At 48.7% G+C, this 21,227-nt stretch overlaps 1 protein-coding gene across 1 annotated transcript in view; it reads right to left on the bottom strand.

The window, feature by feature from the left end:
• OCA2 (OCA2 melanosomal transmembrane protein) overlaps window positions 1-21,227 on the bottom strand; it is a 105,756-nt gene that overhangs the window by 60,268 nt on the left and 24,261 nt on the right. Inside the window, exons 5-7 of the mRNA XM_085859923.1 lie at window positions 20,621-20,770; window positions 534-591; window positions 236-308 (exon numbers count right to left, since the gene is read on the bottom strand). Of these exons, the coding sequence (XP_085716049.1) occupies window positions 236-308; window positions 534-591; window positions 20,621-20,770 (281 nt within the window). The remainder of the gene's footprint in view (window positions 1-235; window positions 309-533; window positions 592-20,620; window positions 20,771-21,227) is intronic.

Below are 21,227 nucleotides of genomic sequence, written 5' to 3'. Positions count from 1 at the left end.
TTCCCACGACCTCCCTCTGCATTAATCTCTGTCATACTCTTGATCTTTACCTACTAATCGGTTCATTTCAGGCTTTTTGGATGAATAATAAAAAATGGACCATGAAGTAGATATACCATTTTTGTGAATTTATTTGTAATCGTGTGGAGGAAGCCATCACGTCCATAACTGTTTTTGAAACGCACGTGACATCACTTTGTGTTTGTGCCATGAAACAAACGAATGACAAGGATACAATATTCTTGGGAGGAAGTTAAAGAAAACAGGGTCCAGGGCCGATCTTGGTCAGGTCTTAATGCGAACAACCCCTAAGGTTCGGGTAACGTGGTCAACAAGAACATTCATCTCATCAATCAAAAGAGCAATCAACAAACGGCCGTTACAATTGAACCGTGGGAGCGATGCACATAAAGCAGGATGGGATTTTGTAAATGCCCACAAGGCTTCTTCACAATGATACCATCAAAATGGTAAAATGTCAGCAAGGGTCGATTTTAAGTAAAACCACATGAGAAACCTCGATTCTTACTCACGGCACAAATGACCACGATGCCGAAAAGGAAAATCGTCTTGAAAGATCTCAATAAAAATCTGCAAATCATCAGAACAATATGAAAAAAAAGAAAAAGATCTTTATACCATGTTGGTAATTCACTTTAACGTCACATATTCAGACATGCAATGATGCAAGTTTACGTTGACAAAAAACGTCATTATTAGCAACAGGGGCTCCCCAGCACTGCCCACGACAGAAAACCACCCCCTGCAAACTGAAACAGTATCCATACAAATCCATTGGGACAATACTCTGTGCAGAGTATCAGTGCTGCCAAAGCAGTCACCTGGGCTATTGAGCACAATCCGGGACAGGTCGCCACTCCGACACAGGATACTCAAATGGCTCAATCATCCCAGCAAGCTGGTATTCATTTTGCCAACCTCAGGGGGATGACAGGCTGTCAACCCCACCTGGCATTAATTCAACAGCCAAGTGGGATTTGAACTCGGGACCCTAGGATCCCAAGCCTGCCACCCTAACCATTAAGCCAACACCAGGCATTTTGGAAACAGTGTCCGAGTCACAAACGCTGGATGAAGATAACTCGATCAGCTGCTGCGACCAAGGAGACGTAACTGATGTTGGAGGTCCACGGTAGTGATCCTGCTCAATGGATAGAAATAAGTGAGCAAAGGGAATATTTTAGCCAAAAAGTCATTGGGGATTTCAGAGCATTGAAACGTATTCACAGCAACAAGAAAAGCTAACTGAAGAGGGAACCCTTTTCCATGAGGACACAGAATGGTACGGTACGAGCCAGAGAGTGGCGAATTTACTCTCTACCTATTGGTGACGTGTTCCATTACGTTTGAAAACTCTTTGGCAAGAAGGCATGAGCACTCGCATCAGGATATAATGACTGGGAAAATGTTACTTGCCTCTTGTGTGAACATGAAAATACCCCTGATCTTATGAATGCAATCCTCTGTATGGTTGCACGGATGGATAAATAAGAAAATGAAGGAATTGATTGCAGTCCAGTTACCTGGACAGAATCAGAGATCATTGGAAAAACGTTCCTAAATGCATTGTCAGCCCGGCACAGTTTCTAAACGAACATCTTTTTCATCAAAGAAAGGTGATTACCACCTGTGTTTTTTGGAACTACTCAGTCGTTTTGATATGTTCCTGTCGAAACACATGGCCAAATATGGACATTGTGGTAGAGCTCATGTGAATTACTTGTCATCCACTACCTGTGATGAATTCATACAGCTTCTGAGTGATGAATTCCTAAAATATATTGTTGGTGACTTAAAACCCGCAAATACTACTCTGTTGTTGATTCCACCACTAACGTAGCCCACACCGGCCAACTTACCTTCATGGTTAGGTATATCCTGTCTTGCGGAGGACCTGTGGAGCGTTTTTTGGCTTTCATTCCCATTCACGGCCATACTGCCCAACATCTGGAGGAGACAATCCGCTTGTTTCTTCAAGAAATCCAAGTTGACATCGGAGATTGTCGCCATCAAAGCGATGACAATGCAAGCAACATATCTGGCAAATACAATGGTCTCCAGGCAAAGATTTTTAGAAAATGTCAATCCTCCGGCAGACTATGCTCCATGTTCTGCACATTCACTCAATTTAATTGGATCTTGTGCAACAGAGTGCTGCTTCGAGGCAGTTTCGTTTTTTTTTGAACTTGTACAAAATGTGCACAATTCCTTGTCCACTTCTACTCACCGCTGGGAGGTGCTTCAAGGGCACATACAACGTAATGGTCTCACGTTGAAAAATCTGTCTGGAACTCGGTGGTCAGCGAGAGCAGATGGGACCAAGCCCTTCGTCTCTGCTATAAATCCATGCAGGAAGCCCTCACTGAAATTCGTAATGATGAGAAAACTCCCAAAATGGCACAACTTGAGCATTGCAAGTTAAGCGGAACCACGGACACCTTTGGGACAGCTGTCATGGCAGTATCGTGGGAATTGTGGAAACTGGAATATTAATTGAATTTATAATAATGTAAAAATGCAAAATTAACTTAGTTTAGTGCTTTGAAATAGAATTTAATAAATATATGCTGGGAAAACCAGGAGAGGGCAGAATACAAACATTCCTCTGAAGTCGTAAACAACCTTGCAAAAGCTTATCGATCTGATGACCATCTGAACCCACAATATCTCCTCCCCCCCCAAAAAAAAACCCCCTTTCCTGGGGCTATAAGCAAGCTCCAAAACAGACCAATTATCCTTCTATGTTACAATTTTAAAATTCACAAAGTTCCATCTGTTCTCAAGACACACCCTGGTGAAACTGCATATATACGTACAATATTCAATGTAGAGTTGAGTCTTCAGCTTGCAACGATGTTGCAGGATGGGACCTTCCCCCTCTATGCAGGAGTGTCTTTTATTTTACTGAATAAACGGCTTGTATATGAACTTACTTTTTCCTGTCTTGAGGTAGCAGGAAACTGCTCCCACAATTTGGCGACGAGGATGGAATTGACAGCCTCCATCCGAGGGAGAGGGGTTCTGTTCTGCCTGGTCGTGAGTGAAAGCTGATGAAGCCAAAAGTGAGAAATCTCTGCTGGAACATGTGTTTCTCCCAGGCAGACGAGCTCTCCATGGAGGTTGCACAGTCCCGAACCAGAGATTAAAAAATGGTAAGGATATGAACAGAGCTGTTTGTTGAGTAAAATAAAAAGACTTTTGGGGTTTTCATCATGGTAAGAGACCGGCGTCAACCATTAAGGTGATATTAAAGGAAATAAGGGGTTTTATTCCTTTAAGACAGGATAACATCTGGTATGTTTTGATAAAAGCGCCAAGTCAAAGTGGAGGGCGGAGGCGTTGTACAGACGGGAGATTACCAAGTTATGTAAAATAGCGAGAGGCACTGCGTACAGAAAGATTATCGCCGAGTCAAGAGGGGGCGGAGAGGCGAGATGATTAGTGTCACCGAGTCAAGAGGGCGGAGAGGTGCAAAAATTATTGCCGAGTCAAGAAAGGCAGTGAGGCGATGAGGGCCGGAAGGGCTAGTAACAAGGGCACTTTATTGCCAAAGGTTACGAAAGTTCGGGGGCCAAAGGGTTTAATCACTGTAAAAAATACGAGAAAGAAGCGCTGACGAGTGTTCGAAGCGATTTAGAAAGGAGCACTGGCAAGTGCTCAGAGCGAATTAGAAAAATGGAGCACTGATAAGTGCTCGCAGCAATTAAAATAAATAAATAAGGGGGAGCGCTGATGAGTGTTCGAAGAGGGAACAAACATCAATCTCCCAGGGGCCTAGGGGATACTCAAAAGCGAGTGGACAAGGATGCGCCCGCTTTAGGGTCGGATGCCGAGTGTAGGAATGAGACCTTTGGGTCGAGAACTTCAAAAGATGTGAAGTTGTGGACAGAGAACAGAAAAAGCAATGATTTCATCAAGGTAGAATTGAGAATCTAAGAAGAGAAAAATGGAGAGAGAAAAACAAAATAAAACGACTCGAAAACCAGTCGATTGGAGAATCTGTGGCAGGTGGGCCGAAGAGAGCCTTGAGAGGAGCAGACGAAAAGTGTGAGCATTGATGGGAATTTTAAAGACGCACAAGCTACCCTTAAAGCAGTACATAAAATATTACTGGCGATAGCTCTCCTCCCAACAGCGCCAGTAACGAGAGCAAGAGAGAGAGAGAGAGAGAGAGAGAGAGAGAGAGAGAGAGAGAGAGAGAGAGAGAGAGAGAGAGAGAGAGAGAGAGAGAGAGAGAGAGAGAGAGAGAGAGAGAGAGAGAGAGGAGGTACTTAAATGAATGTGATCTTTAAGGCCGCAGGGATCCATACAGTAGAGATGGAGATATGAAAAATAATTAAAGATAATAAACCAGCTCAGATGAAAGCTGAGAAAACGTGTCCAACGAATGAACAAAGGATGCTGAGCCATGTCACAAATTAACATCAGAATTATTTAATTCATCGTGTGTGGAACCAATATGATTTAATGTGAGATGCTATATATTGAGTTAACTTGTATGTGCCCGTAAAAAAAAAAAAAAATTTAAAAATTAAAAAATTAATAAATAAATATTCAAACAGCGAGCAACAAACAACAACCACACAGGCCGTTTCTTGGCTCTTGCGTGCCCGGACGTGTGTGACCCGGAAGTTCGCATATTATTCGCAGTTACGATTATTTGCAATTTAGTTTTAATACCCAATTATTCTATTAGCGCCAAAGTATTTTACCTTTTCGCAATGTCGTGGCAAGGAAAAACAAAAAGAGAAGAGAAGAGAAGAGAGAGAAAAAAATTTACTTCCTGGTTCGGAGCATACCAGCACTCTGATGTTACCGAAATTTATGCACTGTCTAATATGAAAACGATCATAACTTGGGGCATTGTGTTTATCTATAAATGCGCATAAGAAATCGAGAAATTATTAGAATACACGAAGTCATCACTATCCGGAAGTCCATATGTTGTAACCTGTAATGGCGAACGCGGCTTAGCTTCCCTTCCCCATCAGCCACGCAACAACGTGTCTTGTCATTGGTTTGGTAAATAAATGGCCATAACTTGGGAAGCACTTGTCCGATTAATAGCAAACCTTGAAAAGGCACATCCTCAGGTCCCCAGCAATATACCTGGCAAGTTTCAATTAGATCGGACCAGTGGTTGTCGAGAAACAGCGGTCACAGACACACACACACACACACACACACACACACACACACACACACACACACACACACACACACATTGCTGGAATTATAGATAGATATTCTGAAAAGTGTCTGAGGTGGTTCATGTGAGAGTGCGTGTGTGTTGAACACATACGCAGTTGTATACAAGCGTGGAGAGGATTTCAGTGAAATCTGCATGAAGCTCGAGTGTGAAGGGAATGTGCATGGTTTCTTGCTGAATACGCAAAGAAGGTTGCAAGGGCGACTGACCTTCAGATCCAGCATGAACGCGTGATGTAATCGTGCTGGATCCAGTGGAGAGATTGTTGGAATCGTAAGATCATATTTAAAAAGAATATGTGGTTTTAGTTTGGTTTCGAGAAAAGGAAAAAGAATAAATCTACACCGAAATGGAAAAGAAATGTAAGAACCAGCTGTTCGTTTACACCAGAGCGAACTTTAATGAAAAGTGAGACAGAGCAAGAAAATACCCTGCTGTGAAGTGGAGGAATTTGCCTGCTTGTCAGGCTGTGTGTGAGATTTGGCAGATAAGGGAAAAGGTGGGGGTGGGCTGCTTGTAAAGAGCTGGTTGTAGGATTGAAGGTGAAAATAATTGTTCAATTTATATCTGTTGATTGCAAAGTGCAGTGATGGACATGTTTAAAACGACAATTCTTTGAGCATAACGGGGCTATTATGTTATCGATGTGGAAGGGTGGTTGCATCACTGGCTAGTTTGGTTGCTTGTTTGGTTGTGGCAGTTTGTAGTTGGATGATGTCTTGTTGGATATTGTGGTACCTCGTGTGCTGGTTAGCACAAAAGGAGTAGAAAGATTTTAAATTTATGGTAAAAGTTATGCAGATGTGGCAGAGTGCCGCATGTTGGAGCATGCAGGTACAGGTCGCTCATTATGTGAATGACTGCAGGCAGATACACGAAGGTAAGTGTGTGTGTGTGTGTGTGTGTGTGTGTGTGTGTGTGTGTGTGTGTGTGTGTGTGTGTGTGTGTGTGTGTGTGTGTGTGTGTGTGTGTGTGTGTGTGTGTGTGTGTGTGTGTGTGTGTGTGTGTGTGTGTGTAGATGCCAGCAGGTGAGAACACTGTGCTTGTTGTACAGGGTGGGTTAAAATGGTGAATTCTCCTAGGCCCACCACCATAACCATTAAGCCAACACCAGGCATGGTGTGATGTGAAAACACATATTTACATACATAATATATAAATGGACATCAATGCCATGCTGTTAAATTCGCAAACAGACGATGCATTAACATATGTTCCACCTCTCGGATGGACGTTGATTGGATGCCCTGTCCGATAGCATTGGTTCATGAACATTAAAGATCTCATGATATCCTTTGGAGAGAGTGAGAAGTTATTGCATGGAAGTGAACGAAGGGTATTAGATTGATTGATGGTACCTGATTATGCAGTACTGGTTAGATCAATGTTAGACATGATACTGGACAAAGCACCAGAGCCAGTGGAGTGGAGACAACAGGCAGAAGAAAACTTTGGCAAGATCAAAACAGCCCTATCAATGACACCAACCTTGGGTTTATGAGGAAAGGGCACCGACGACTGACGACATTGCAGGACTACAGAAGGCAACTGAGGCAAGTGAAAGAGCCAAGAGGGAGAAAAATAGATTGCTGTTATAACACAAAAACAAAACTTTGGGTCTCAAAAGGAGGGTAAAGTGGTTGCCCAAAAGGTGCTTTTACTATTGTTTGCTCATTTGACTCACGGAAGTGGCCACACGAGCAAAAGGGGGATGTAGAAGGATGCAACGAACATGGCACGCCCCAGGATTTGCATCTGTGGCAGAAATTTTTTGTAGAAGCTATGTGTATTGTCAAATGTTGGTGGGGTGTGCTGCCTTTTTGGCTGCTGGTTGCATCGTTGGTTGGGGCATGGCTGTGCCGCTTATGCGGTGCCCCCATTGCCAGTGTACTGGTGTTCATTTTTGTCAGCCTTGGAGGAGTGACAGGCTGAGTCAACCCCCTGGTGTTGGTTTTGTGGTCAACGGGACTTGAGCTCAGGACTCTCGGGTCCCAAGCCACCACTCTAACCGTGAAGCCAACACTAGGTTATAATTTTGGTAAAGTGTCTATAAAACAAATGGACATATACATGATGGACAAGACAACGATTAACTTTTCTGCTGCCTTAACAAAGGTTATCTAAGAGTTTGACTCACAGGTCAGACAAACGCTACCAGAACAGCTGCAGAGGAACACCACAGCATCCAGCCTGGCGACTGGGTGTACATCAAGGTGTTCAAGTGGAGGAACGCATTGAAGACACGTTGGACTGGACCCTACCAGGTATTACTGGTCACCAACACAGTTGTCAAGTGCAAAGATAAGATTCACGCATCTCATTGCAAAAAACATACAGGAAGTTGTAAAGAGAAGAAAGGAAATCTGCAAGTGGGAAGAACATAACCGGAGGTTTATGACATATATAGCAGTGCTTTTGATTATCACATGCATAATTGTGACAATATGGATGATAACAGGCAGTGAGGGCATTATGACAATGCCATGGAGAGCAGAATGTTTGTTCGGTCGAGAGCAGGAGAAACAATGAATGGGTCATGACAGAGTACGCAGAGAAGAAGATGGTAAACATCGGGACCAATTGCATGAGATAAGCGTGTATGGGACTACCACCTATATGACCCTTACATATAATTATGCACCCCGTGTCACACGGGATGAAGGGGATGTAGACACTGTACGCCTGAAACGAGGCATAGTGTTACATGAAGGGATAACTGGACATCCACTCAACACCTTTTTAGCAATATCTTTACAACATGCTAAAAGTATGAACAAGTGCAAGCATTGGGTTTGCTCACAAGTAACTATTGAGGGACAAATTACTGGGACAAGGATAGATATAAGGATACGAATGAATAATCTTGTGGAACCCCAGGCATCATTAAAGGTACATATCCATGACGTGGTACAACATGTAAGGAAGGTAGCTGCAGATTACAATGACTATTTTAAGGAAGGAGGGTTCAGATCTTGGTTAATGGGAGTGTTTGGTGGATGGGGAACATGGATACTCCACATATTGATCGTCGGGCTCATGATATTAATTGCGATTGTTGTCATCATAGCGTGCATAAAAGTAATGACGTGTGTATGCGTGTGCGTGTGCGTGTGTGTGTGCGTGTGCATGTGTGTGTGTGTGTGTGTGTGTGTGTGTGTGTGTGTGTGTGTGTGTGTGTGTGTGTGTGTGTGTGTGTGTGTGTGAGAAAATTACCATAGTAACGGCGATGGTGGCGCATGAAGTTTCCCTGGACCAACCATCTCTGAAGATACCGAAGACCCAGAAAACCCAGAAAATGAAGAACCTAGTTTAAAATTTAGTTAAGACACCGTGTGGTGGTATTTTTTTGGAAAATGTGAACATACAGACACTCGTGCCTTTGGGAATGACAAAAACCCTTTTGAAAGAATTCAACAATTGTTGCTAAAGAACAGAAAGCAGATGGATGATTGTGATGAAGAGATGTGGAATAGAGATTTCTTTAAAACTTCAGGGGAAAAATATTCGAGCGGCTTGCTCAAATTAAATTTGATTAGTATAATTGAAAAAGGCAATCGCCTATTGGATGTATATTGTTACGGTTGTGGAAATTCGCATTACACCATGAAGGGCCCTCAGGTGAGATATCTCTGTAAGTATATGTGTAGTTAGCCCAAACCCGTTGTATAGAGGGAATTTATGTGATCCATCCGGGCTGCGACGCTTTGAGTTAGCCATTTTTCTGTTCTATCTTTTATTTCAAACAAACAGCATCTCAACAACCACGCCATCCCCACCACAGCACCAACCACACTACAATGACGCCACCTCCACCACCTACGCTACCACATCATCGCTTCTACACGACCATTCACAAACACCACCACCTTCGCCTTTACCTTCACAACTTCATCCCACATCATCGCTTCTATGGCCATTCCCAAACACCACCAGTCAACACCAAAAGTCGTGTTCCCGGAGCCGTTCGGCAGTGGAGGCCGAACGCGTCGATCCACGGATCAGTAATGCTTCACGCCCACTTCTCCTCCATCCAATGGGCAAGCGCGAGGCGGCTTGGCCCCTCCTCCGGGCGCGTGTGGGTGAATTCCGTCTATGTCCGTCTATGCAAATTTTAGGATCAGGGGAGGTTCACGCCCATTTTTTCCTGACAAATGGCTGACCGGGGGGGGGGGCGGTGTGGCCCCGCCTCCAATCGTGGTCTGATCCGGGAATTTGCATATCGACGCCTCCTGAGAGCTATAAAGATGCGAGCGGAAGGCGACTCGAGAGTTGAGCGTGAGTTAAGCGTGGAGCGTGGAGCGAGGAGCGAGGAGCGTTGAGAAGCGGAGTTGAGAGTTGAGAGTTGAGCTGGAAGAAGTGGAGTGCGCGCGGTGGAGCTGCAGGTGGCGGGTCGGGGCAAGGAAGCTCGGGTCTGAGGCAAGGAGGACGGCGGTTGGCGACGAGGTTGCGGTGTGGGGGATCGCTCGTCTCATTGCAGGACCCAAGCCAGCCAGCCACTCACCTCCCCCAGGGCATCAACCATTTCCCCTTCCCCCGCGCTGAGATAGTGCAAAGGGGGCCCCGTTCCTCCCTCACCCCAAACGTGGTGCCAACAAGCACGCCAGGGGCACGGAGTCGGGGTACAGCGGCGCGGACATATTGCGGCTTGCCCGCCAACGAGTCACGAGGACGCGGGTAAGACCTCCCCAGTCTCGCGGACCTGGCCGCTCCTCGAGGTCCCGCGCACATTTGGCCTACGGTCCTGTCTGCCTCCTTGTCTTTGAGGGTGGCTTCCTTCTTTTGCTTTTGTGTAAATGTGTGTTGGCGCCGTCTGTGAAGTAAAACTGTTGCCGTGTGTACGCGTTAGGTCGGTGTCAACTGTTCTTCTTGCCTTTGCTTTTTTGTGTATTCTGTATGGCTGTATATACGTGCTTTCCATGTGTCGCGTGAATAAAATGCTTGCTTGTTGAACTGTGCCCGTTTCGCTTCGTCTTTTCTCTATTTAAATCTCCATCTTGCATCACGTAAGGGGTTCGTAGTAGGTTCAACATCCCGGTAATTAATCTGAACCGTCCGGGTCGACGATAACACCGCTCGGTTATCCCGATAGTACAGAACGGGCCGCCCAAGCAGCTCGTGTCCGGAGTCGACCTGTGGCGAGGTACGATCGCCCGGTTAACCATCCCCGTGGGTACTTCAGTAGGTCGAATTTGGCGAACAACCCTACCCTACGCGGGTGGCCGATTGGCACAATTGTGGTGAGGTCAAAAGGCCCATCCGTGACTAGCTCCCGGCGTTGTTCCGAGAGGGTCACAACAGAATTGTCCGTTCGGTGGGTGACGTGCCGCGATTCGAGTTACGTGGCCGTTCGCACGCCGGCGGGCGCGAATTCGCAACAATATGTTCAGTGTGCACAGGGTTCCTTTCCTTCCAAAATCTCCTGGGCACCCCAACTCTGTGGGATGGGGAGGTGGTGGCCCCCATCGGGGTGACATCCACTAGCAAGGGTGTTAACCCACCACAGACACGTTTCCACAGCATTTCTTTCGCAAGCTCTGACTCCCGCCCTTATTTTTCCTCAGCATTTCTTTCATGAGCTCTGAAGCCCGCCCTTATATTTCCTCAGCAACATTCTTTCGCGAGCTCTGACATCCGCCTTTTTTGAGAGCGCACGGGTTGTCATGGTAACCGTGCGCAAGTGGGGCAGGGTGAGCTTTAGTTGGACTGCGCCACCGAAACGCCCCACAGATATAAAATTAATGGGAGGTCCGTTTTGAGAAGGAAAGTGGAGGCGAGAAAAGAGGAGAAAAGTGGAGGCGAGAAAAGCGGAGGCGAGAGAAGTCAAAGGAAAGTGGAGGCGAGAGAAGTGAAAGGAAAGCGGAGGCGAGAGAAGTAAAAGGGCAAGAGAAAGAGGAGGAAGAAGAGAAGCGATGAAGAAGCGGGTGAAAGCGCGCAAAAGAGGAGAAGAAAGCGAGCGTGTGGTGCGCGTGTGGGTGTGAGCCACGCTGCCAACAAGTGAGGCATGGGTCGGTCACCAACAACACCAGGGTTTAAACCCGCGACAGACGATCTCGGTGCCCTCCCAGACGTCGATTGGTGTTCAAGGCTGTTTGTGAGAGGGTGCACGGTGCTGGGTGCTGGGTGCTGGGTGCTGGCGACGAACGTGACACGTACGCATGCATTTCAGGACGTTTTCACTTCACAGACGACTACTCTGGTGAGCGAGACGATTCTTCCCCCCCCCCCCCCGAATGATCTGCTGGGTACTCATGTATGTGTTTAGCTGTAAGTAAGTAAACCCCCCGATAGGCATCTGCTCTTTGTCTCTTTCCCGGCATTTTAATTGATTTTGCTTTGAAATTTATTCTTTATTTACCTCAGAAAATAGTTATTTTCATTTATTTATTTTATTATTAATAAATCATTTGTCGATTTCCAACCTGTCCGTGTTTGTCCTTTCCTTCCATTGGTCTAGCATTGTCCGAACCGAGATAGACTGGGAGGTAATAACAACAGATTTTACCAAAATAGTCGGCACGCACCAGCGGTTAAAAGGCTCGGCCACCCAAATTAAAATCTAATCAGATAACATTGGTGCTTTGCCGAGGGCGCGCTCCCCGCTCAGGTAACCACGTGGCCTCAAGTTAAACTGAATAATTAAACGGTGGACACTGGAACTCGTGGTTGACTGGGTGGCGTTCGTGGTTCTAAAACAACCCATGGAACTCAATCTGTGGTCACCTCACCGAGGAATTGCGGACATGTAATGAAGCTTACGAAGCATTGGACTGAAAATTCTGATTCATATCCAGTTTGCTCTTGAAGCCACACGGAGATAATCAAAGCTACCAGTGCGTTGATGCACATTTATCTGCAGGATTTTTTAAAGGGGGCTTCAGATGAATTCTGCCATTTCAAGTCAATTCTTGATATCAAGGATAGCCCTACACTCGCCCGTGAGATGCTAAAGAAGATGAGGGATCTCAGCCTGTCTTATTGGTTCCCCAATGTTGACATTTGCCTGAGAATGTACCTGTGCATCCCTGTGTCGAACTTCTCAGAGGAAAGATTTTTTTTTTTTTTAGTTCTGAAACGAGTGAGAAATCATCTGCGATCAACAATGGGCCAGCCTGTGTCGGAGTGGCAACCCGTCCAGGATTGTGCCCAATAGCCAAGGAGACTGCTTAAGCAGCACCAACGCTCTGCAAAGAGCCCAATGTGTCCCAATGTGTCCCACAGAGTCCCAATGGATGGATGGATGGATGGAATTGGCCAGCCAAGACCGAAGGCCATTAATTTACTTGCATTTGAGAACACATTCATGACATCCCTGTCAATTGATGATATTGTTGAGGAATTCTCTATCAGCAAGACGTAACAGAGGATTCTGTGATCCACCGTCAAACAGGTAAGAATTGATTAATTACCAGCAATTAATTATGTATTGTTTACTTATTTATGTAATATAATTAATTAAGTTGTATATGGTCACTCTGTGCTTGCTCCATCCTGACTCGCTAGCCGTCTGGGTTGTGTGGTGTTGAGGATAGGAATGATACTGTTACGGCTGTGGAAATTCGCAGACCACAATAAAGGGCCTTCGATCAGTTATGACGACAAGTAATTGTGTAATTAGATTTCCCCACCGTTGTTTAGAGGGATTTTCCGTGTTCACAGGGCTGTGATCCTTTGAGTTAGCGATTTTTCATTTCTCCATCAATATTTTGGACCAATCATCCCCCAACAACCAAACTGCCACCACCAACATCATTCCCAAACAACTACAACTCAAACACCACCACCTTCGCCTCTTTACCTCCACAACTCCATCCCGCAAACATCACTTCACCGCCATTCTCAAACGACGCCCGCCAAAAACCAAACTCCCACCACCACCGCCTTTCTACCACACGTCGTGCCATGGGCTGTGAATGCGTTCCTTTCGCCTCAAAAAGCGGATCAGGAAGGCTTCATGCCCCCTTTTCATCCATCCAATGACTGAGCATCGGGTAGCATAACCCCGCCTCCGAACCCGCTGTGATCCAGAAATTTACATATACGCCCCTCCCCCGGGCTATACAGGCGCGAGCACGGCGCAGCTCAGGGGAAGAAGAAAAGTTGCGCAGTACGTCGGCAGAGAACCAAGTGGGAGCAGTGGAGTGGCAGCGGCGGAGTGTCGGGAGAAGAAGTCAAGTCTGCAGCGTCTGCAGTGTCGAGTTGGGAGACGGAGCGCGAAGCCGACGGGAAAGGCAGATGGGGAGCGCCAGAGAGAGCTCGCTGACTACGCAAGGGGCACGAAGCCATGTGCAGCTACGCTGACATTGCGGCTTGCGCGCCATTGCGCCACGAGGGCGTGGGTAGGACCTTTCGGTCTCGTGGACCTGGCCGCTCATCCAGGTTCCACGCGCATTAGGCCCACGGGCCCAGTTTGACTCCCTTGCCTTTGAGGGGGTCTTTCCTTTGCTTTTGTGTGAATGCGTGTCGTGGCGCCGTGTCTTGTAAAGTAGAAACTGTTTAAGTGCATTTAAATAAACCTTGCTTTATTCGGTTGTAACTCTTGCTTGTCAATTGCATTCTTACTGTATGGCTGTGAATACGTGCTTGCCTTGTCTGAGTGTGGAATAAATGTACTTGTCGAACTGTTTCCCATTTCGTTGCGTCCTTTCCTTTGTTTGAAAGTTCCATCATGCATCATGGAAGGAATTGGTAGAAGGGTGCAAGCACCTGGTAAATAATCACATCCGTCGGGGCCGGCGATAACACCGCTCGGTTATCACTGAAGCACGGAACGGACCGCTTAAGCAGTTCGTGTTCTAGGCCGGCCAGCGGCGAGGTATGATTGCCCGGTTAACTACCCGCGCAGGTACTTAGGTAGGTCGAGTTTGGCGAACAACACTATCCTGCGCGGGTGGCCAATTGGCACGATTGTGGTGGGGTCGAAAGACCCACCCGTGACTAACTCCTGGCGATAGTTCCCAGGAGGGTCACGACTGAATTGTCCGTCCCGGTGGGCGACGCGGTCGCGATTTGAGTTACGTGGCCGATCGCACGCCGGGCGGAAATTCGTAACACTGGTGTCAGGAGTGGGATTCAAATCTATCCCGCCTCCAACAGCAATTCGTACCACTGGTGTACAAGAGTGTGGGATTCAAATCCACCTCGGTCGACAACGAAATTTACGGGGATCGGACCAGGGGTGTGTGTGACCAGGGGTGACCAGGTGACCTCCCCCTCTCCGCCAAAACCCCCCGATCCTGGCCGAATCAGCTCAGCCGAGTGCACCCGACATGGCCCAGCTATGCGCCATGCTAGCGGCAATGAATGCGAAGATGGATACAAACACAAATGAAATGAAAAACGAAATAAATGCAAATACACAAACACTGCGGGAAGATATGCAGCGTGTGGGGCGATGCCTGCAGGCAGGCATAATGGCGGCGCCACGTGCTGGAGTGAACGAGCTGGGGGGAGTACAACGGCTGTCAGGCCCGCAATGGAGGCGGGTAAGGACAAACTAATACGGGGGATGTGTAGGACGAGACACGTGGAGGTAACAACGACGGAAACATTAACGGTGACACAGAGGGAAAAATTAAATGGGGTGACTGCGACGTGTAAGAGACACATGGAGACGACGGAAATAATAAAATAAATAACAGAGACAAGAGAGATGGGAATGGTAAAGGAGAAACTGCACGATGGAGACGGGGTTAAAAACGAGCACACACACGGAGGTAGTGGAGGATAATGGGGGCGAGCTGGCAGAACGAGTTGGGACCCAGTGCGAGCAGCTGGATAGCCTCCTCCAGGAACGAGGGGAGGGAGTATGCCCCCTTGAAGCGGATCGTTACCAGGTGGGTCCGGTCGAGCTTCACGAATTCGAGGGGGCGAGTGCTGCGGACGGGTGCATGAGGAGCTTGGGGGATATGGAGACCCGGAACCCCTTGTGGTGGCCCTAATCCCCAGTGTGATTGTCCCGGTGTGTGTGTTCAGGAGTGAGGCGAAATGTGTGCTGCAAAGCGTGCTGCAAAGGTGAAAGGCTGCGTGTAAGAATAACAGCGTGTGTGAGTAAAATGGTGTGCGAGGTTACGAGTGGGCTGAAGTGCGTGCCTCCCAGCACGCCGTGTGTGGATGAGGGACCCTGTGTGGAAGGAGCCACGTGTGCAAGTGGAAGGCCATGTGTGAGTGGAGCCACGTGTGCGAGGGAGATGGCATGCGTGAGTGAACGGCCGAGTGTGAGAGGGACAGCATGTGTGAGGCCACTGTACGTAAGGGAGATGATGGTCGGCATGCGGGAGCACGCAGCCGCATCTCCCGGAGTGAGTGTAATGGCGTGAGTCTCGTGACACACAGGTGTGCGTGAGTTGAATGGCGACGGAGACGACGGTGACAGATAAGGGACAAAGGCCGGGTCGCGGCCGTAGCTGGATTGGGGACCGCGCCGGGTTTACCCAGCAGCGAGCGCGAGGTTTGGGCCGTGCTTCGCACGAGACCGCAACGTGCGCGCTTGCGGAATGAAACCCGGTCCGTAAACACCCGCGGTGAATATTGCCGATCCCAAGACGGACAAAAGGTAGGCTGGACAATGGATTTGGAGCGGATGGGTTCTCCACGCGAGCGTGTGTAAAGCTCCGATGGGCAGAGCACATGTGTTCGTGTGGGGAACCCCTCGAAACGCGAGGCTTGTTTTTTTGATGCGCAGGGTGACGTCATGGCTGCACGTATGGTTGGAATCCGGCAGAAGGAAAATCCCTGCTGGATGGTACCGTCCAAGAGGGACGAGGTACGCGAGCAGCTGCCATGACATCACGGGCAAGGTGCGCAGGTTGCGAGTTTCCGTGATGGTGCGCACGCATCAAAAAAAAGAAAAAAAAAGCAAGCCTCGCTTCGGGGGAACAGGATTCCCTGGGCAAGGGGTGGAAGATTCCCTTGGCCAGGGCACAGAATGGAACTAGTTAGGGGGAAGGGTTAGGTTAATTCGACCGGCTTCATGGGGCAGGGGTAAGTCCTCATGGGGCCCGTGGAATGGATTAGGTAGAGGGTTTTAGGTCAGATTCAGGATGGGAAATGGGAAATGACATTTTGGAGGACAGAGACCGACTTTGAGTGTGTAGTGGGGACATAGCATAGCAACGTAGTGTTAAAAAGGAATGTGCTGTGGTGTAAGGGACGACATGGGAGCACGAGGTAGTAAGGGTAAGTAGTGAGCAGGATGGCAGAGATCAGTGATGGGTGTGTTGAAGAGTTGTGAGGTGGAAACATGATGAGTGAGCGAGGCCAGCGGGTCTGTATGCATGGAGTGAATGTGGTCTGCATGGTGTGATGAGTGATTGGGGGGAGGAGTGATTCCCGCCCAAGGGACCCCGGGGGCAGTGTAAAGTGAGTTCGGGGGTTTGTCAAATTGACAAAATGGAGGTCGTTTTGCTGTTGGTGGGAAAGTAGGCTCGATACCCGCTTGGAGGGGTTTAGGAGCCCTGTTGACGGGCTGGGAGCATGGCTACGAACGGTGAGTATCGCTGAGTGGGTAACCCGGGCACCGGGATAGTCGGCCGCGGTAGGCCAAGGGTCCATGGGGGGCCGGGATAGCGAAGTGGGCATTGGTGCGCCCGCATGATGCGGGGGCCCGGGGCATCATTGGCCGTGTGGGCAGTGTCGTGGGCACGGGTGACCCTCGGAAAGGGACCCGGGGCACCAGCCTGCCATGTGAGCTTTCAGGGGAGTCGCCAGGGAGGGCACTCCCCGGTGTTTAGGGAGCTGGTAGGCTCGGAGGCAGTGTAGTGCCGGGGGGTGCCATCGTTGGGGAATCGGCAGAGGGTAGTTCCTGCCAAAGGAGCCACGCGTCCCAGCCACGAAACGGTTAGGTAGGTCCGAGCCCGCCTTCTGAGTGGCCAGCACGACCACACTCCCTCCACCAACCTCCATTTCAAGGCAAGAGGCTGGCCAACTTCATCGGTTAGCTGTTGCTGCAAGGCCTGTGCCGGCCGGATCGTCTGCTGGTGTTTACTGCAAGGCCTGTGCCGGTCGATCGTCTGCCGGCTGTTTTTACTACAAGGCCTGTGCCGGTCAGCTTCACTGCCAGCTGTTTTTGCTACAGCGGCCTAGTCATGCCATGCCTTACCTGTTCACCTTTGCCATGCCATGCCTACTGCCCATGTCCACCAGCCACGTTCTGTTTTGCATTCCCCCCCCCCTTGTTCATGACCATGTGCACCAGGATCACCGCACAAATTTGCAGGGACTGCCCTGATGGCAGCTGCAACACGGGCCAGCACCGGCGGCCCATGCACTGTTCATTGCGTGTGCTGCTTGAGCCAGCACGGAGACTGCGTTGCGCAGCCCATGCGCCGTTGTGTTCACGGCGTCCATTTTAAAAAGAGGAGAGGTCCTGGACTGCGTGGGAGCAACTGGCCACGTTCCCTGTCACCTGCATTGCCTGACCAAGAGACTGCGTGCGAGCAGCCTGGCAATCTGCTAACTTTTTCTCTTTGCAGAGTCCATCGATCCTAGGCCATGGTTAGTGTAAATTATAAAGTTAAGTTGTTAAGTTGTGAATTGTAAATGTGTTTTGCGCCCCCGGCATGTGAGTCCAAGCGCCGGCAATTTATTTAAGTCGTCCATATGAGTGGGTTTGTTTAGTTAGTTACTCAGCCGTAGGTTATTTATTTTGGGGACACGAATACACTGAATGTCGCACTCAGGGATCCGAAGGTAAAACGTACTAGGGGAGAACTTACACATGATGGCACACGAAAATTCGGCGACTCAGGACGAGTCTGTAAAAAGGGGAGGGGGTAGTGTTACGGCTGTGGAAATTCGCAGACCACCATAAAGGGCCTTAGATCAGTTATGACGATAAGTAATTGTGTAGTTAGATTTCCCCACCGTTGTTTAGAGGGAATTTCTGTGTTCACAGGGCTGTGATCCTTTGAGTTAGCCGTTTTTCTTTTCTCTATCATTATTTTGGACCAATCATCCTCCAACAACCAAACCGCCACCACCAACATCATTCCCAAACAACTACAACTCAAACACCACCACCTTCACCTCTTTACCTCCACAACTCCATCCCGCAAGCATCACTTCACCGCCATTCTCAAACGACGCCCGCCAACAACCAAACTCCCACCACCACCGCCTTTCGACCACACGTCGTGCCATGGGCTGTGAATGAGTTCCTTTTGCCTCAAAAAGCGGATCAGGAATGCTTCACGCCCCCTTTCATTAATCCGATGACCGAGCATCGAATAGTGTAGCCCAGCCTCCGAACCCACTGTGAATTCGTTCCTTTCGCCTGAAAAAGCGGATCAGGAAGGCTTCACGCCCCTTTCATCCATCCAATGACAGCATCGGGTGGCATAGCCCCGTCTCCGAACCTGCTGTGATCCAGAAATTTACATATACGCCCCTCCCCCAGGCTATATAGGCCCGAGCACAGCGCAGCTCGGGGGGGGGGGAAGAAAAGGTGTGCAGTACGTCGGCAGAGAACCAAGTTGGAGCAGTGGAATGGCAGCGGCGGAGTGTCGGGAGAAGAAGTCAAGTCTGCAGTGTCGGCAGGGCAGTCGAGTCGGGAGACGGAGCTCGAAGCCAACGGGAAAGGCAGACTGGGAGCGCCAGAGAGAGCTCGCTGACCATGCCAGGGGCACGAAGCCAGGTGCAGCTATGCTGACATTGCGGCTTGCCCGCCATCGCGCCACGGGGGCGCGGGTAGGACCTTTCGGTCTCGTGGACCTGGCTGCTCATCCAGGTTCCACGAGCATTAGGCCCACGGGCCCAGTCTGACTCCCTTGCCTTTGAGGGGGTCTTTCCTTTGCTTTTGTGTGAATGCGTGTCGTGGCGCCGTGTCTTGTAAAGTAGAAAATGTTTAAGTGCATTTAAATAAACCTTGCTTTATTCGGTTGTAACTCTTGCTTGTAAATTGCATTCTTACTGTATGGCTGTGAATACGTGCTTGCCTTGTCTGAGTGTGGAATAAATGTACTTGTCGAACTGTTTCCCGTTTCGTTGCGTCCTTTCCTTTGTTTGAAAGTTCCATCTTGCATCACGGAAGGAATTGGTAGAAGGGTGTCAGCACCCGGTAAATAATCACGTCCGTCGGGGTCGGCGATAACACCACTCGGTTATCACTGAAGCACGGAACGGACGGCTTAAGCGGTTCGTGTCCGAGGCCGGCCAGCGGCGAGGTACGATCGCCCGGTTAACTACCCGCGCAGGTACTTAGGTAGGTCGAGTTTGGCGAACAACCCTATCCTGCGCGGGTGGCCGATTGGCACGATTGTGGTGGGGTCGAAAGACCCTCCCGTGACTAGCTCCTGGCGATAGTTCCAAGGAGGGTCACGACTGAATTGTCCGTCCCGTTGGGTGACGCGGTCGCGATTTGAGTTGTGTGGCCGATCGCACGCCGGGCAGAACGAAATTCGTAACAATACCTTTCATATCAGTGCGTGCGTGTGCGTGTGTGGTGTGTGCAGTAATTATGAGGGAGAATGGGGGGCCCAAAAGGATTGTGGGCCTTTTTGAAAAAAACGAATATCCACTGATAACAAAAATCAGTGTCCGCTTATAGCATGATGGTCCAAAAAGTGTTTGGAAAAGCAACAACTTCAGCAACACTGCATATCCACCCTCTTCCCCATGGGTGTAGTTTTATGGTTTCCATTGGCTAAATACGAGCTCATCTGCCTCACATCAATGGTTCCACGAGCTCTCGGGCTCATGGACTATTTAATCTTGTTGTAGCCTGGGGGGGGAGGGGATTGGGGATACCTGGCCGCATGAGCTTTTCTAGGTGGTGGTTTCGGGACGTGTTGCACATTTAAAAGCTGAGGAGTTATTGACTTCATGGTGGTTTCCTTTTGCCCGTGAGGCAGCGACAGTACTGCTTGACCCCACATCCCAATATACACCTTATAGTGGCCATCCCGTCCATCCATTGGGACCATACTCTGTGCAGAGCGTTGGTGCTGCCGAAGCAGTCTCCTTGGCTATTGGGCACAATCCTGGATGGGTCGCCACTCCGACACAGTATACCAGCATGCTGGCACTCATTTTGCCGAACTCGGAAGGATGACAGGCAGAGTCAACCCCACCTGGTATTAATTCAACAGCCGAGTGGGATTTGAACTCAGGACCCTCGGATCTCAAGCCCACCACCCGAACCATTAAGCCAACACCAGGCATATATTGGCCATCGGTGGTCTCAAAACGGCCTTCAAGACCAATGTGTGGTAGCTCAAAACCTTGCCCAAATTCTGAAGTACCTACACCCAAAATTTGGGACCTCTGGGTGCTTCGGTTCGGCTGTGAAAGAATAACGTACAAACTCACAAACACAGACACCCAAACACTTGAAAATAACTTTATAGAACATCGTCATCATAAGTGTGATTATTTCAGGAAAAATAAATAAGCTACCTGCACTTGGAAGATCGAGAAGTTTCATTTTCTTTATCTCGGAGCTTGATATCTACTGAGGCTGAGTTTTGCAAGTTGGATGCACATTGCAGATCCAGCTCAATGGAAGTCAGGCAGAGATCATCCAAAGAAGAGCAGAAAAGACCAGATCTGCATAAACCAGTCCATCCATCTCAGGTGAACTCTGGTGGGAGTTGACAATCATAGAAACACAACTGATCATTTCATTTAGCATGCAACCTGTGGCTGATCGTTGCATCTGCTGGGAGCACAACCGTGCCACTGATGCAGTTCCCCTTCTAGGTTAGAGTCGGAATTTGTAATTTGTTTCAAGGCCATTGATAGCTCACCTCCTGTTCACAAAGGTCACCGTGGGAGCTTTCATGTCCACCAACTAATTCCAGCAGACGAGACACCCAGTTTTACATCCATCCAAGGGACGGCATCACACATTGATGAATCACCCTGCCAGTGAAACACTAGGACAGCAGTTTATAGTTGGGTCAGAATTCGAACCCAGGGTAGATGACTCAGAGGCCAGCATACACACCTCCAAGCCTTCGTGCCAGCCCAATATAATTGATGATTTGTCCCCTTTGGTATTTCA

This window comes from Eptatretus burgeri, chromosome 16 (assembly GCF_056783735.1).
Source record: "Eptatretus burgeri isolate ZD-2024b chromosome 16, Ebu_testis_v1, whole genome shotgun sequence".
Classification (NCBI taxonomy): domain Eukaryota; kingdom Metazoa; phylum Chordata; class Myxini; order Myxiniformes; family Myxinidae; genus Eptatretus; species Eptatretus burgeri.
The sequence above is the reverse complement of the archived record's forward strand: the minus strand, read 5'-3'. Positions and strand labels throughout refer to the sequence as shown.